Source organism: Procambarus clarkii, chromosome 85, assembly GCF_040958095.1.
Source record: "Procambarus clarkii isolate CNS0578487 chromosome 85, FALCON_Pclarkii_2.0, whole genome shotgun sequence".
NCBI lineage: Eukaryota > Metazoa > Arthropoda > Malacostraca > Decapoda > Cambaridae > Procambarus > Procambarus clarkii.
In genome coordinates, this window is record NC_091234.1 from 14,506,704 (window position 1) to 14,524,758 (window position 18,055).

General features: G+C 45.0%; 1 protein-coding gene across 1 annotated transcript in view; it reads right to left on the reverse strand.

The window, feature by feature from the left end:
* Positions 1-651: 651 nt before the first annotated feature.
* LOC123746657 (transmembrane protease serine 11D) overlaps positions 652-18,055 on the reverse strand; it is a 79,017-nt gene continuing 61,613 nt past the window's right edge. Inside the window, exons 6-7 of the mRNA XM_045728324.2 lie at positions 16,459-16,598; positions 652-1,850 (exon numbers count right to left, since the gene is read on the reverse strand). Coding sequence (XP_045584280.1) covers positions 1,680-1,850; positions 16,459-16,598 — 311 coding nt within the window. The 3' untranslated portion in view covers positions 652-1,679. The remainder of the gene's footprint in view (positions 1,851-16,458; positions 16,599-18,055) is intronic.

The window sequence follows — 18,055 nt, forward strand, 5'->3', positions numbered from 1 at the left end:
TCAGTCTTCAACTGGTCTCTGAAATTATTTTGGTATTAAACTGAACTCCGAAAATATTTCGTTCTTCAACTGATCTCTGACTAATTTTAGGTCCTAAATGATCTCTGACTAATTTTAGGTCCTAAATGATCTCTGACTAATTTTAGGTCCTAAATGGTCTCTGAAATTATTTTGGGCTTAAACTGAACTCTGAAATAGTTTTGGTTTTAAACGAGTCTGACAGAATAAAACTCTGAAAAATCGTGCTCAAATGGGTGGGGAATAGTGGGCACTGAAAACTCTGAAATATTTTTATGAAATTGAACTCTGAAAAAAAAAATTTCCCCATGAGAATCCTTTAAGAACGAATGAGTAGCTTTCGTCTCGAATTTCCTCCATAAGAAACCTTTAGGTTCAAATGAGTAACTTTTGTCTCGAATTTCCTCCATAAGAAACCTTTAAGTTCAAATGAGTAACTTTTGTCTCGAATTTCCTCCATAAGAAAGTCCAAATGAGTAACTTTCCCAAAAAACGAGAAGTTACTCATACACTGCCATCCCTACTACTCGTGGCGGGGTGGTGGTTGCGACCCCCAGGGAAGAAACTCCCAAATAATTGTCTCAGGAATGATGCACTCTCACCAAGCACACGGGATAGAAAGACTGATTTGTAACAATCTATTTATTAACAAAACCCCACACCCCCACAATTATAACAAACGATCTTACCTCTTGACATTCACTTTAAGATCCAATGCTCTAGTTTGATAGAGGCCAAGATTTACACCTACACAACAAGCTAGGCAAGAATTAAAACACTAGTGGAAGAAAATAATAACTTCAGAACATTAATACCCTTACACCATCCTCTTACAGTTCACTCTTCCAGACTAACACTGTGAGTGACCTGTAAGTTACAGTATAATATATAAGATCTACAAAGGAAAGCGGTGGCAGATATGGACGTGGGCAAATAAGGCTGTCAAGGCTGATGCAACCTTCCTCACAGACTGCCATGGCCAAACTGAATGTCTGTGCCCCTCCAAGCAGCGTTCTGTAAAAACCTTGAACTGTAACCGTCCACATACTTCAATGTGTTCTGCTTAAATACTTAACAAAATAATCTATAAAGATAACTATCTCACTGGCTGCTTACTAATTAGTCAAATATTAAGTTAAAATTCTTAAAAACAGCCGGTAGATTACATATTACTACTTGATGGTACGACGGCCAACATTGACACCAGTAACAAACTCGCCGAACACACTCTTCGTATTTGTGTAAACTCTGACAAAAACTCTAAACTCTATTTAAGAGACACAAGTCTCTTAAATAGACCACTCAGGTCGTAACATAGTGTGACCAACTCTACAGGTGGTGGTAGTGAGACCAGTGTAGCAGGTGGTAGTGAGACCAGTCCTTCAGGTGGTGGTTGTGGACCAGTACAGCAGGTGGTGGTTGTGGACCAGTACAGCAGGTGGTGGTGGTGGACCAGTTCAGCAGGTGGTGGTTGTGGACCAGTTCTTCCGGTGGTAGTGAGACCAGTGTAGCAGGTGGTGGTAGTGAGACCAGTGTAGCAGGTGGTGGTAGTGAGACCAGTTCAGCAGGTGGTAGTGAGACCAGTTCTTCCGGTGGTAGTGAGACCAGCTCAGCAGGTGGTGGTTGTGGACCAGTACAGCAGGTTGTAACAGTGGACCAGTTTAGCAAGTGCGTGATCCAGTTGTCTGGGTGATCCAGCCAACATACGCGGTAACTCTGAGGTACACTCCTGGCTGCCTAGGCTCGCCACAGCCCTTCCCGTAGCTGACGATGCCCACCTGCACCCAGCGGCCAGGGCACACCTGCGCCACCAGGGCTCCACCGCTGTCACCCTGGTGGAGAGAGTCATGTAAGTCAGCCTCTGATTTTGTTGTAGGAAAACATGTTTCTCGTTAGGGACTCAAAGTGTATGTTCGAAACATACACTTTGTGTGTGTGTGTGAGAGAGAGAGAGAGAGAGAGAGAGGGGGGAGAGAGAGAGAGAGAGGGGGGAGAGAGAGAGAGAGAGGGAGGGAGGGAGAGAGGGAGGGAGGGAGAGAGGGAGGGAGGGAGGGAGGGAGAGAGGGAGGGAGGGAGAGAGGGAGGGAGGGAGGAAGAGAGGGAGGGAGGGAGAGAGGGAGGGTAGGGAGAGAGGGAGGGAGGGAGAGAGGGAGGGAGAGAGGGAGGGAGGGAGAGAGGGAGGGAGGGAGAGAGGGAGGGAGGGAGGGAGAGAGGGAGGGAGGGAGAGAGGGAGGGAGGGAGAGAGGGAGGGAGGGAGAGAGGGAGGGAGGGAGGGAGAGAGGGAGGGAGGGAGAGAGGGAGGGAGGGAGAGAGGGAGGGAGGGAGGAAGAGAGGGAGGGAGGGAGGAAGAGAGGGAGGGAGGGAGGGAGGGAGGGAGGGAGGGAGGGAGGGAGAGAGGGAGGGAGGGAGGGAGATAGGGAGGGAGAGAGAGAGAGAGAGAGAGAGAGAGAGAGAGAGAGAGAGAGAGAGAGAGAGAGAGAGAGAGAGAGAGAGAGAGAGAGAGAGAGAGAGAGAGAGAGAGAGAGAGAGAGGGAGGGAGGGAGGGAGGGAGGGAGGGAGGGAGGGAGGGAGGGAGGGAGGGAGGGAGGGAGGGAGGGAGGGAGGGAGGGAGGGAGGGAGGGAGGGAGGGAGGGAGGGAGGGAGGGAGGGAGGGAGGGAGGGAGGGAGGGAGGGAGGGAGGGAGGGAGGGAGATAGGGAGGGAGGGAGGGAGATAGGGAGGGAGGGAGGGAGGGAGGGAGGGAGGGAGGGAGGGAGGGAGGGAGGGAGGGAGGGAGGGAGGGAGATAGGGAGGGAGGGAGGGAGGGAGAGAGAGAGAGAGAGAGAGAGAGAGAGAGAGAGAGAGAGAGAGAGAGAGAGAGAGAGAGAGAGAGAGAGAGAGAGAGAGAGAGAGAGAGAGAGAGAGAGAGAGAGAGAGAGAGAGAGAGAGAGAGAGAGAGAGAGAGAGAGAGAGAGAGAGAGAGAGAGAGAGAGAGAGAGAGAGAGAGAGAGAGAGAGAGAGAGAGAGAGAGAGAGAGAGAGAGAGAGAGAGAGGGGGGGGGGGGGAGGGAGGGAGGGGGGAGGGTAGAAAGAGACAGAGGGGAGAGAGTGGCAGTCAAGGGGATGACAACTTCCACTGGGTAGTAATTAGACGCCTTGGGATACTTCCCTGCTAAGGCTAGCCAAGTAGCACAGTTTATAGAGCGACTGTCTCCCATGCCAGAGGTCATCCTATTTGATTTCAACATAATAACTACATCAACAATTTATTGTATTGATTCTACCTGTGATGTTGCTTGTCTTAAGTGGTACAATTAGGGAAGTAGGTAGCACAAGATACAGTGTGAGTTTTAAGCACAAGGTAGGAAACTATGAGGATTAAATTAGGTAGTTTGTGTTTTTACTTTTGAATAAAGCATAGGTTGGACAATTTTTTAATTCATTAACGAGTAAGTTCTATAGGTCCTTTTATATGCACGGAGTGTTTGCACAGATTTAGTTTGACTCTGGGGATATCACAGAGATTAATTTTTGGTGTGGTGCTCATGGGTTTTGCTACATCTATCAAGAAAGAGAATCAGATCAGGATTAGCAATTAGGAACAGGGTTTTACACATTTAAATAGCACAAGAGAATGTGTGGAGTGAGTGAACATTCAACATGTTTAGGGATTTAATTACAATTTGGGATAATAGTTACTTGATATATAGCATCTAAGCATAATATTTATTTATGGAGAAAAGTTCGTTTAAATAATTGATTTGCTATCTCTCTTGTAGACATGCCAATATGTTACATCACAAGGATTTCATCAAATCTTTGATTTATCTACAAAAGATAATTAGAGGAACTACTCATAATTCTTCTTATTTAAGGTTGTAAATCAATTGTAACTAGATATGATTAAAGATAATACTACAACTAAAGACGAATCTTCGTATTACATAAATAGTGTAAATTATATATATAATATTATGTGTGTTTATGATGGAAAATTTCCGCAGATTCCTGCCCACAGTTCCCAGAAATCAAGACAATTCAGCAATCATCTAAAACTGTGGAACCCTTGACGAGTTCCTGGGGAGCATAATCATCCCTTGGCGAGTTCTTGGGGGAGCATATTCCGTAGTAGGAATGACCCATCAGCAGTAACTTTTCGTTTCTCGAGCTCAGTTACTGCTGATGAGTCAGGGCTTCCAGGTAAAATATTGCCAGGGTTCCATTGGTCACAACGCCATAGGGGGTACCAGGTAAAATATTGCCAGGGTTCCATTGGTCACAACGCCATAGGGGGTACCAGGTAAAATATTGCCAGGGTTCCATTGGTCACAACGCCATAGGGGGTACCAGGTAAAATATTGCCAGGGTTCCATTGGTCACAACGCCATAGGGGGTACCAGGTAAAATTTGTCATAGATTTACTTACCACTAAGCCGTGGGGGGTTCCAGGTAATTTGTTTTCAGAGATTTACTTTCAGCTAAGCTGCCATCCATTTAAGATCAAAATTTATCAGTTTTACAGTTTAAGACCGAAATTTTTCAGAGACTATTTTGTGAGAATATGTTCAGAGAAGTTTTGTTATTCTCCTTAGCTGTAACTTTTTGATTTGTGTTCATTTACTACTATTTCATGCCGTTTAAGACCGAAATTGTTCAGAGACCAGTTTAAGACCGAAATATGTCAGAGACCAGTTTAAGAACGAAATTTGCCAGAGATCAGTTTAAGACTGAAATTTGTCAGAGTTTTAATCCTCGATGCATTCTTAAAGAGTTTTTATGGAAGGAATTTAAAAATTGCCAGCGTCCAGTTTAAGACCAAAATTGGCCAAGACCAGTTTATGACCCCAATATTTCAAAGTTTTACTTACACCTGCATTCCTAAAGTTCTTATTGAGAAAATAAACTCAACGAACTTGAGTAGATATTTTTAAAAATTCATCAAATATTAGCTCTTGGGCCTGGATCTATATATTTATAAGTGTAGTTTTTGCTACTAATAGCCAACTGAAAATAGCTACGTTCATCATCTTTTCATCATATTTAACTAAAATAGCACTTCTCTGAACTAAAAATAGTCAAGTGTAACTTCTCTCAGCTGTTTTGTAACTACCCTTCTTCGTCGTAGAGTAAAAAAAATAGTCAAGTGTAGTTTTTTTCATCATTTTTTAACTAAAATAACTTGTCTCTCAATTAAAAATAGTTAAGTAAGAAATTATCAAAAGAAAGCACCAAACCGGGAAGGCTATGTACCACCATCAAATGTGCGGAATAATCAGAGGGCGCTAAATAGCACTAAGGATGCCCATAGAAGAAGAGAAGCACATAAGGTGAACGGTATCAAAAGTATCTGATTCACCAAGAATTCTATCGAGGGACAAGCGACAGCAAGAGACGGTCAGAAAGCAAGAAACACGCTCGTCCTGGAAGTCAGGACATTCAACAAGGATATGTACGACCGTAAGAGGGACAATGCTATTTGGGTAATAAGGAGCAGGGTGGCACTCCATTAAGTGACTGTGGGTTAAGTGTGTATGGCCAATACGCAACCTCGCCAGAGCCGTTTCCCATTGCCAGTTACGGTGGTAGGAGGAGGGCCATGAGGACACACTACCCTTAAGAGTATGCAGTTTGTTACCAGTAACAGAAAACCAACAATCCTGCCAATGGGTAAGGATGGAGGAATGAATAACTGGGTAAAAGTCGGAATAATGAATACCTTTACTGGAGATGGGACAAGAGCAGAAATTTACTGGTAATAAGAAACAGCCAATGCTGAATCTCGACGACCACTGGATGGACTGAATTAAAGGACCTGAGAGCCATGAGTGCACTATGAGATTCAATGAAAACTTCAAAGGAAGATTGACAACGAGAAAGCAGGAGACGAAGCACATTGAAAATAACATAAAGTTCTGCTGTGGAGATGCTAGTCTCCGGACGTAGGCGACACATAAGTGCTGTCAGGAAAAACAACAAAGAAGCCTACACCGTCCGCAGACTTAGACCCATCGGTGAAGATGGAAACGGAGTGGGAGTGTGAAGAAAAGTGCACAAAGAAAAGGCGTTTCAGAACCGTAGGAGGGGTAAAAGCTTTAGTGATGCGGTTCAAGGATGTACAAAATTTCGGAAGGAGGACTCTCCACGGGGGCAAGGAAGCAACAACACGAGGAGAAATATTAGAAATAGGAACTGAAAGAGAATCCTGTAAGCGAGATAACCGGACAGAAAGAGGGAGGTGATGAAGAGGAACTGGAACCAGAGGAGGGGTAAAAATTAAAACACGACAGAGGCGAGAGGAAGGATGTTGTTAGGACCGCGCAAGATAGCGAAGACAGTAGCGATCACGGCGGTCCTGGAGATAGGAAGCCAGTGTCAACATACAAGCTGAGGACGGAAGTCGAATGAAAGGCACCAGAGCTGAGGTGGGACCCAGTATGGTGCAAATCATCAAGACGGCGAAGAGTAGAAGGAGAAGCAGATGAGTAAACAGGGAAACCATAATCGAGTTTAGACAGGACGAGAGAGGAATGTAAGGCGAGGAGAGTGCGCCTATCCGCTCCCCAAAAATTATTGGACAATACCTGAAGGAGGGTAAGGGACCTTAGAGCATTCAACTCAGAGGTATTTGAGTTGGGGCATTCAACTCATTTGGGGCGACCAAGACAAACGAGTGCCAAAGATTAACCCCAAAAGTTTAGCCGAATCCTTGTACACAAGGGGAAGACCATAAAGCGACAAAGAGGGACGAAGAATGACATGCTTCCGAGTAAAAATCATATCACAAGTCTTAGACGTAGAGAACCTGAAGCCATGGTTGGTGGCCCAATACGACACGGCATCAATCGCAAGTTGAAGCCGCCGTTGAAGGAGAGGCGAATCATCACCTCGACAGCATAGGGTAAGATCGTCGACATAGAGAGTGGAGAAGACGCCAGAAGGAGAGAGGAAAGAAGACCATTGAGGGCAACCAGAAAAAGAATAGTGCTAAGAATACTACCTTGGGGCTCACCCTCTTATTGCTGAAAAGAGGCAGAAAAAGTGGTACCAAGCCTCACTCGAAAAGAACGACGAGAGAGAAAGCTTTGGAGAAAGAGAGAAAGATTACCATGAAGGTCAAAAGAATGAAATTGGGACAGAATATGATATCGCCAAGTGGTGTTGTAAGCCTTTTCCAGGTCTAAAAGGACGGCACCAACGGAGGTCTTCGCAGCAACAGCAGGATGAATATAGACCTCCAAGTTCACCAGGACATCTGTTGTGCTGTGGCACTTGCAAAAACCAAATTGCGAAGGGTGGTGATAGTGTTCTAAGAACTACATCAGACGAACGTTAACCATACGTTCAAAGAGTTTGCAAACACAACTCGTGAGGGCAATAGGGCAGAAGTCCTTAGAGGATGTCCCAAGAGACCCTGAATTCCGAACAGGAAGAACAACGGCATCGAGCCAGTCATAAGGGACAGACGACGACTCCCAGACCTGATCATACAGACTCAGTAAATACTGAGACGTGCACGGAGGGAGATGGCGAAGCATCTTATAATGAATGACATCGGAGTCCACAGGCATAGAACCGCAGAGGGGCCAGGGCAGACTGAAGTTCAGAGAGAGAAAGAATCGTTTTAGTCAGACTTTATATATAAAGTCAGACTTTATATATAATGCACTTCCGTAGTCAGACTTTATATATAAAGTCTGAGATGAGTGCAGAAATCTAAAGGACGAGATTCAAGGACAAGTTTACGAAGAAGGAAAGATTGAGGAAGATGAGAACCAGAAGTAACAGAAGAAAAGTAGGAACCCCGTTCGGTCCCGACCTGCAACGGGTCCACTACAAGAGTACCACGGAGGTGTCGGACCAGCGAGACATCGGGAACCACTTACTCGCTATTTTGCGGACATGCTTCCAGATCTGCGGCAGATTAGTTTCGGACATAATGGTGGAAACATAAGACTTCTAACACTCACGCTTAGCTGTACTGATGGCTCTACAGGCCACCGCACTCGCCTTCCAAAACAAAAGAAAAAAATCAGCCGTCTGCCGGCGGCGGTGTCTCTTCTAGGCTGCACGCGTACAGCGCACAGCCCGAGCACAGTCCACATTCCACCAGGAAATGCACTTCCGTAGTTCCCTCGAGAGGAAGAGCGAGGAATAGAGCGGAGGGCAGCGTCGAAGATGGTGTCATGAAAAAAGGAGGAGGGCGCAAGGGAGGGTAAATAGGAGAATAATAGGCAACACGGAGGGTAAATAGGTTCCAGTCTGCCTTAGCAGACTCCCACCTAGGGAAGGAGAGCGGAGGGTGAAAAGAGAAAAAGGTATCAATGATGGGGAAATGGTCACTGCCATGGAGGTCATCAAGAACCCGCTACGTCAAATCCAATTAAAGAGACGACGAACAGAGAAAAAGATCAAGTCAGGAAAGAGTGCAAGTCCGAGAGTCCAATTGAGTGGGCTCACCAGAATTTAGAAGAGACAGGGAAGAAGAGAGGATGAACGTTCGAGAAAGCGACCCCAGGTGTTTGTCAGAACATCATCCCAGAGGGTATGTCGACAATTGAAATCACCCAGTACGAGCACAGGCTCTGGCAAGGAGTCCAGTAGGTAATTACCGAAGTGTAATTACCTAAGTGTAGTTACAGGATGAGAGCTCTGGTCGTGGTGTCCCGTCTTCCCAGCACTCTTTGTCATATAATGCTTTAAAACTAATGACGGTCTAGGCCTCCACCACCTTCTCACCTAACTTGTTCCAACCGTCTACCACTCTGCGAAAGTGAATTTTCTTATATTGCTTCGGCATCTGTGTTTAGCTAGTTTAAATCTATGACCTCTTGTTCTTGAAGTTCCAGGTCTCAGGAAATCTTCCCTGTCGATTTTATCAATTCCTGTTACTATTTTGTACGTAGTGATCATAGCACCTTTTTTTCTTCTCCCTTCTAGTTTTGACATATTTAATGCCTCTAACTTCTCCTCGCAGCTCTTGCCCTTCAGTTCTGGGAGCCACTTAGTAGCATGTCTTTGCACCTTAACAAGTTTGTTGATATGCTTCTTAAGATATGAGCGAAATAATTATTTCTCTCCTGATTCCATGTATGACTAATCATCCTGTGAGATAGGGATATTAGGTGATTTTTTTAATTATCTGGGGGAAAGCCCCAAGTCATTACAACTTTTATAGCACTTGGAAGGGGTCAGCATACGGATTTGGGATGGGACGGGGAAAAGAAGTGGTGCCCAACCACTTGGACGGTCGGGGATTGAACGTCGATCTGCATGAAGGGAGACCATCGCTCTACCGTCCATCCCAAGTGGGCTGTAGTCTCAACCTAGATGGCATTGATCTCAATACGTTACTCATCAAAGGCCATCATCATCGACCTCCACTTCTAATTGAGGCAGGAAACCAGAGCGTCTCACCGATACCGCACCACAACAACAGATGGCGTTGTCTACGTAGCACCCAATACTAGTGGAAGGGGGGACTATCTGGTGAAAGCGCCAAGCCATTACAACTATATAGCACTGGGAAGGGGTCAGGATAAGGATTTGGGATGAGAACTTTGGGGGAAAAGGAATGGTGTCCAACCACTTGGACGGTCGGGGATTGAACGCCGACCTGCATGAAGCGAGACCGTCGTTCTACCGTCCAACCCAAGTAGTTGGCCCAAGTGTTTAAGATCGGGAAGAGAAAACGGGACATTAGGGAGGAGGTAAATGAAACAAACCGTGTACCATTTACTCACAAAGACACGTGCAGCAGAACATTGGAGAGGTGACGAAATATGTCGGGGGACGAAGGGAATATGAGAACAAATGAAGCGAGCAGAAGAGGAACGGGCTCCAGCAAAAGCTGGGGGGGAGGGTGGAGAAAGGAATAGCCACTGACCAGGCTATTGACCATGTCTGACCATGTTTGACCAGGGCGAGCATCAAACATCGGCTTCTGGAGAGAGACATAAAGGGGCGAAAACTGTGAAATCAGAAGTTGGCGTTCATGGAAATTGGCGTAATTTCCGCGAATATTCCATCGAAGAATAGACGTCGACAAAAAGGACAATGAAGAAACAAAGGTGAAAAAAGAACACAGCATGTTAAAGAAGCGCAGGATCAAGATCAGGATCCGGGTCAGCAAAATCAGGGTTAGAGGGGATGAGTAAACTGAGTAAGGATGGAGAGAAGGTAGCGGGATTACCGACCAGAGGCGGACGAGCAGGGTCTGAAGGAGGAGGAGGGGGGGGGGACAACCGAGGGTCAAGGACAGCTGCAGGAGGGGGCAAAAACCATAAATTGCACCTCAGCAAGGGCAGCAACCGAGAGGGAAGCGCGGCAAAAGAAACAACCATAGCAGAAACAGAGTGCACAACCACTGAAATGGGAGGGAATGAAGCGAGAGAGTAAGAGGTAGGGGACGAGGAAGAAAGAAAAACCTTCTTACCCACCGGGGAGGAGGAAGGAGATTAACCAGGCTTTCACTTCTGACTCAAAGAGACAAGCGTCCCAGCAACAACGTACTGGGCAACAGATTTAAGCGTCTCAACAGAAGAAGCAGAACGAGAGCAAACAACACGATGGCCGCTGGGAGAGTGATGGACATCAGCCCGCACAGACAGGCAGCGAGGGGTGATAAGAGATGGAGGAGAAGGATGGGAAGGAGTATCGGAGGGAGACGAGGAAGAAGACACGGGAGGCAAGACAGACTAGGTGGAAAGAAGGGGAAACCCAGACAGAGGCCATGAGGGGGACCCTTCGGGACAGAACGTGAAGGAACAGAGGAGAAGGCAGTAGGCGTGTCTGGGTCTAAGGCTTGGAAACTATTGTGAGACTGAGGAAAATGGGAAGAACGAGGAGAGGAAGTACGCAACACGCGAGCATAAGAGACACCAGCAAAAGAGGAGTGACGGCGAACTTGGTGCCTCATCTCAGGAAAATACAAACGTTCCTGGTGCTTCAAGGTGAAGACGGCTGCCACAAATCTGTAATGTACACACGCACAGGAGAAGGTAGGGTGGGCCTCACCACAATTAAGGCAGCGAGCCTGGGGAGAAGTGCACTCCGACTTAGAGTTACCTTCGCCCCCACACATGGGACAGAAAGAGACAGTACAGGAGCATCGGAGGGCACCATGCCCAAACCTCCAGCACTTATTACAAAACCGAGGAGAGGGAATGTTCTCCTGGACGAAGCACCTGGTACCAGCAAGAATGATAGAGGCCGGAATGTCCTACCATCAAAGGTAATCTTCACACCCCGAAGGGGCTGACGGCGTCGACCACGAGGGGGACGAATAAACGTGTCCACCTGGAGAACAGAATGGCCCTGAGCTTCGAGGATATGCTGAATATCGTCGTGGCAGTGCTGGAGATTCCTAACACCGGTTGCAACATGGGGTAGGAGGAGAACAGTGCCAACACTGGCATTCAACCGGGCATTCTAGGAGACCTTAATAGGGGTCTCGCCAAGGCATGATAAGGCCGCCAAGCAGGTGGCTGCATCCTGAGAAGGAGCAGCAACGAAACGTGTACCGAGACGGGTGGGGTTGAAAGTAACAGAGGCATCTACTGAATCAACAAGGTGCCTATCGAGGGAGAAATCGTAGGGAGGTGTAGAACCCAGAGGGCGATCAAAATATTTGACCCACGAAGCGGGACCAAACAAGGCCTGGTACGAATCACTACGGGAAGGGATCGAGCGAGTGCGGCCGTGGCGAGGACGGCGTTGGGAACCCCCAGAGAGAGAGGAGTTAAAAGGCGCAGTAGTCACAATGAGAGACTGAACCGTGCCAGGGGACGAGGTAGTCACCACTGTGGTCTTGTGGCTCGACCCAACCACAGAGGAGGGAGGGGAGCTGAGGAGAGTAGTCAGGAGGGTCAAAGGAGGAGCAAGGTCGGGGTCCAATGCAACTGGGGGCTACAGAGCCCGGTTTTCCAACACAGTCCGACTCGGGGGCTTGGTCGCCTACCCCACGAGCCTGAGAAGGTCCAAGAGGAACAGAATTTAACATAGATACGAGCGGAAAAACGTTCATTCACGAATGTGCCCCCACACCCACCACGGAGCAACATTTAGAGGCAGAACACCCAACAAGAGACATGTTGCCGATCTTGACGGGGGCCGCCCATGGGTGTGTCGTGAGTATGCGCCCCACAAATGCCACCTTAAGAACCGTCAGTCCGTCGAGATCGGGTTCAGTGACGAAAGGGGGATTGACAATAAAATTACACACATGCCTATATTTTCTTACTCTTCGACGAATAATGGCAGTTAAGAAACAATTGAAGCAAGTTACACTTGACTGTTTTTAGTTGAGAGAGGTGTTATTTTAGCTAAGAATGACGAAAAGATGATGAACGTGGCTGTTTTCGGTTGATTAACCAATATTTTTGTTAAAAAACGACAAGAAAAGAATGTCTTGGTAAATTTGTTACTGTATAAAGTGCAGATTTGCTTCAGAACAGTGTTGGTAAGAAATAATAATAAAATGATAAGCAAAAATACATTGACATAGACTTTTTAAATAAAATTAGTGACTGATTAACTGACTAAATACTTTGTAATAAATATTTTGTAAATAGATAAATAAATTGTAACAAAATTTGTTGGGGAAATGTAATGCTGTTGATAATATCTGACAAAGAACTAGTTACTGAATGAAAGAAACAAATGTACATTTGATTTTAAAGAACATAAGAAAATGTAGTGAACACAGTGAACCTGCAGGGAACACGAATTGAAATTGCAGAGAACATGAAAACATAAAGTGAATATACAGAGTATACGAAGGATGAATAACAAACTTGTGAAGAACATGCTAAGAACATTATGAGAATATGATAAAGAATACAGAGAACATGAGGGAAATTTGTAGAGAAGATAAAAGAGAATGTGATGAATGCAGAGAAACAGGTGAAAAATATTAATTGAACTTGCAGAGAACATGAATAATGAGAATAAATGTTGTACAGACAACATGCTGTGAACATGGTGAGAATACACAAATACGATACCATTATTGCATAATAGCTGAATTATAAATTCTGAGGAGGGAGGGAGGCTTGGGTGGAGTTGAGGAAGTGGAAGTTGGGGAATGGACGAGATGCTGAGGAATAAGGGGTGAGGAAGGGGAATGGATGAGATGCGGGGGAGTAGGGGTGAGGAAGGGGAAGATACGGGTGGGCGGAGATAAGGGAGTAAGGGCGTAAGGGGGTGAGGGAGATTAGGTGTGTTCTGGCAGTGTGATTATTATTTGATAAGTGATTATTTACATAGCTGAGTAAACAAGCGTATTGAAGAAGAGGATATGTTTCTTTTGATAAGGTAATAGTGAGGGAGCGGGTCTGATGTTCTAGAATAATTAAGTCTGGTGAACATTGAACTAAGGTTCAATGACAGGAGCAGTTAAGACAGGAGCTTAAAGTCGGTAACACTGTTTTCTTTTGTGGGAGTATGTCTCCCAAGATTCTCCCACAGCTGACTGGAATGGCTTATTGCAGTGCACAGTGCACTGATCTTGTGCACAAGGTCCTATTTCTGTTAACCCTGGATAGTGACCTGGCATGTTGGGTATCTCCAGAATGCCCACTTAACCAGGAACACTTTTATAATGCGGAGGCCGCCGTATGTCCAGGCAGGAAGTAGGTACAGGGAGTTAAGCATACTTGCCACCAAAGGGTCAGTGAGTACATTGGCTGGTGCCCGCGTGAGCGACAGTAGAGGGGACATGCCAACGAGGCGACAGTCTGACCTCTGGGGTCAACCGGTGCGATGGTGAATAACAGCTATGACGTGTTCGTGACGTGTCCATGACGTCACCTCTCCTACTGCTCATCGAACGAGCTAATATGATTGGTTCCCGCTCATTTGCATTTGCTGCAATGCTATTGGTCAAATTGTAACTCTCTTGTGCTGGGTGCCCACGAGACGCCCTGATCTTCAGGCAAAAGTATTCTCGTGAGGGATCTCTTGCAAAGTGGACGTGTCCTGTTCTGTCTAACGGCCACTAGACTGAACACCGTCCATTCCTCACCGTCAAGTTAAACTCAGCGTCTATTCGATATACCACACACTCGCTCAGAATCACGAGTGTGAATATATTGTTCAGAAGCCTAAAGTGACAAATCTCCAGAGCGAAACAGACTGGTATCAGGTAACCCCTGATGACAAAGATCGTTGTGAGTGACTTAGAGTGAACTAAGGCAGTGCCGCCGCCTAAGTAATCTGTGTGCGACTTTACCACAGTGGACCAGTACCACAGTGTACAGTGTAGTGCATGGTACTATATAACCTGCAGCAGCCGCCCTCACTGTACCACGTGACGTCACCACCCTTACTCACCACCAGTGCCAGTGTGTGTGCCTGTGTCTGTCTGTTAAGCATACAGCACGCCCTCCTGCAGTACCCCCGTGTCAAGTACGGATTGTGGGAAGTCTGTCGTCAATGGTCTCACGTCAGAACGAGCGCCCAGCTGTCAGGCCACCTACGAGTTTTTGCATAAATGTGCCTGAGTGAGTGAGTGAGTAAGGAAAGGTACCTTATCTGTAAGTACAAGATCTTGTCATTGTCTTGTTGTGTCTGTGTTGATCTGAGGTAACAACCACAGTTCTCACCTTCTCATACCTGTCACAGGTTATAGGTGAATCGACGGTGTATGCGTGTTTATCTGTGTGGTATCACTGCATTTCACTAGTCTGTGAATGTGAGCTTCACATACACCACACATTTAGTTATTGTGTGTAATATTATTGTGCATGTTATTGCCTGTCCCATTGACAGTGTAGTTGTGTTTATTGCATATCATCATTACCGAGTATCCGGTTGGAACTCTTGTGATCCCTTTGCATACCGGCAGTTAGGTTGCCGTGTTAATGATTGGTTGTCAACTGTGTTAAGTTAGGTGTTTCTCCACAAGTGGATACGAGTCGTTTAGCCAGACGTCAAGAGTCTCGCTAATACACCCATAGCCTTTCTGACGCCAATCTAAAGTAAATCAAGCACCCTGTGTATTAGTGGTTAAGTTAGTTAATACACTACTGTTAAGCTTTATGCGGTGTTTCCGTTGAATCACTTCTGAATACTGCCAACATTACTCAAACCTTCAGCACTAGTGTCTTCAACACCGAGTTGCCTAAGTCACTAAACTATAAATGTGATGAGGACCCTAGAAGTCCCTTAAAGGGTTAAATCATTGAGGAGATTCCAACGATCAACGTGGAGCAGGACCAGGTGAGACTAGTCTGAGAAGAGACCCTCAAGGACTCTAACTCAACCTTGCTCCCAGGCCCTGTACGGTTGCTCTCGTATTTTCTATTCTGCTAATTCCGACAGCTTCGTGAAGCGTCTGCCACATGTACATTGGCGACGTACGCATTGCTGTCGTGAAAGCAAACAAAGAAAACCCCCACATCTTTCTTACTAAGTAAGTCTGAATTACGCATGTTTTAAATATTTAGGGGAGTGAACTGATAGTAGCAAAGCTGTATGAATGATCTAAGACAGAGGACAAGAGATCTTATTTATCTTGATCTTTGATCTTATTTACTGCGGCTGAAATAACTATGTTTTAAATCTCGAGGAAATTGATTGGTTAAAAGTGGGGCTGTGCAAATGAAGTAAACCGGAGGACAGGAGCTGTTGAGTTGATTTTATCAAGTAGAACTCTTTTTAAGAACGCTGGCCTAAGTAAAACTTTGAAATATTGGGATCATAAACTGGGGCCAGATTCACGAAGCAGTTATGCAAGCACTTACGAAGCTGGACATCTTTTCTCAATCTGTGGCAGCTTTATTTACAATTATTAAACAGTTAATGAGCCCCAAAGCACCAGGAGGCTGTTACTAACAATAACAACAGTCGATTGGCAAGTTTTCATGCTTGTAAACTGTTTAATAAATGTAACCATAGCCGTCAAAGATTGAGGAAAGGTGAACACGTACGTAAGTACTTGCGTAACTGCTTCGTAAACTGAACTCTGACAATATTTGAATTTCTTCCATAAAAACTCTTTATGAATGCAGCAAGGATTAAAACTGAAAAATTTTGGTCTTAAACTGGAGTGTGATAATTTCGGTCTTGAAACGGTGAAACAGTAGTAAATGGACACAAAATAAAAAGTTACTGCTTAGTGGTCTATTTTCCTTAACATAACTTCTATAAACATATTCTCAGAAAATGGTCTCTGAAAAATTTCGGTCTTAAACTGCAAAAATGAAAAATTTTGGTTGGAAACGGGTGGTGGCTTAGCAGTAAATAAATCTATGAAAAAAATTTACCTGGAAGAGGGTGACAGCTTAGCAGTAAGTAAATCTCTTAAATAAAAAAATTATTCCTCATGATGTTAAGTCTGTTCCCATTACATTACGTTTAAAATATTTGATGTATTGTGAGGAGGAAATTATAATTTAAGTTATATTTTAATTTTTGCTTTTGTAAGCATTTAATTGAAGACATTTGCAGACACTTCAAGAGCTCACCTGACACGCATCCTTGTAAGGTGTGAGGGTGCACATCTCCTTGGTTGGGTCTGGGGGGAGTGTGGTCAGGGCGCGACACTCACCAATGGTGATGACGTTCAACTGTACTTTATGCAGCACATTGGGGAACAGGGTGTCTCCTGTAAAAAACAAAAGCCATATTGATTGTCACGTTCAAGTATTTGTTCCTGTTTACAATCGTGTGCAGTTCAGTGTCTTGAGTATTCAGGTTCTGATATCAGACTGGGTTCACTCTACACGATCAGCTCTTGAACGTTAACCATACGTTCAAAGAGTTTGCAAACACAACTCGTGAGGGCAATAGGGCAGAAGTCCTTAGAGGATGTCCCAAGAGACCCTGAATTCCGAACAGGAAGAACAACGGCATCGAGCCAGTCATAAGCGACAGACGACGACTCCCAGACCTGATCATACAGACTCAGTAAATACTGAGACGTGCACGGAGGGAGATGGCGAAGCATCTTATAATGAATACCATCGGAGCCCACAGGCATAGAACCGCAGGGGCCCAGGGCAGACTGAAGTTCAGAGAGAGAAAGAATCGTTTTAGTCAGACTTTATATATAAAGTCAGACTTTATATATAATGCACTTCCATAGGCAGACTTTATATATAAAGTCTGAGATGAGTGCAGAAATGTAATGTATGAGTTAATTTTTTTAAATTCGAGTTAAAACTAACGTAGATATATGACCGAACCTAACCAACCCTACCTAACCTAACCTAACCTAACCTATCTTAACCTAACCTAAACTAGCATAATTAAGTCAATAATTTATGTTATTAATATAATATAATAATAATAATTCAAATAAACTATTTGGAATCAATTTATTGAAAATATTGAAAATCACTCGGCCTATTAGGCAAATCGGGCCTTGCATAGTAGGCCGAGAAGTGCGTTCTGGCTACTAGGTACGACATATACATATATATATATATATATATATATATATATATATATATATATATATATATATATATATATATATATATATATATATATATATATGTCGTACCTAGTAGCCAGAACGCACTTCTCGGCCTACTATGCAAGGCCAATGGAGGACCTTCACTTTCACTGTAGCCTACATCTCCAGGTTTTTCCATAGCCTCTTGTCTGGTACTGTATCAAAGGCTTTCTGGCAATCCAAAAATATTCAATCTGCCCACCCCTCTCTTTCTTGCCTGATTTTCGTTGCCTGGTCGTAGAATTCAATTAACCCTGTGAGGCAGGACTTGCCATCCCTGAACCCATGTTGATGCTGTGTTACAAAGTTCTTTCGCTCCAAATGCTCCACTAGCTTTCTTCGCACAATCTTCTCCGTCAGCTTGCATGGTATGCTGGTTAGGAACACTGGCCTGTAGTTCAGTGCCTCCTGTCTATCCCCTTTCTTGTATATTGGGACTACATTAGCTGCTTTCCAAATTTCTGGCTGTTCCCTTGTTGCCAGTGATTTGTTATACACTATGGAGAGTGGCAGGCACAGTGCTTCCGTTCCTTCCTTTTGTATCCAAGGGAAAATTCCATCTGGGCCTATAGCCATTGTCAAATCCAACTCTAGTAAAAACTTCT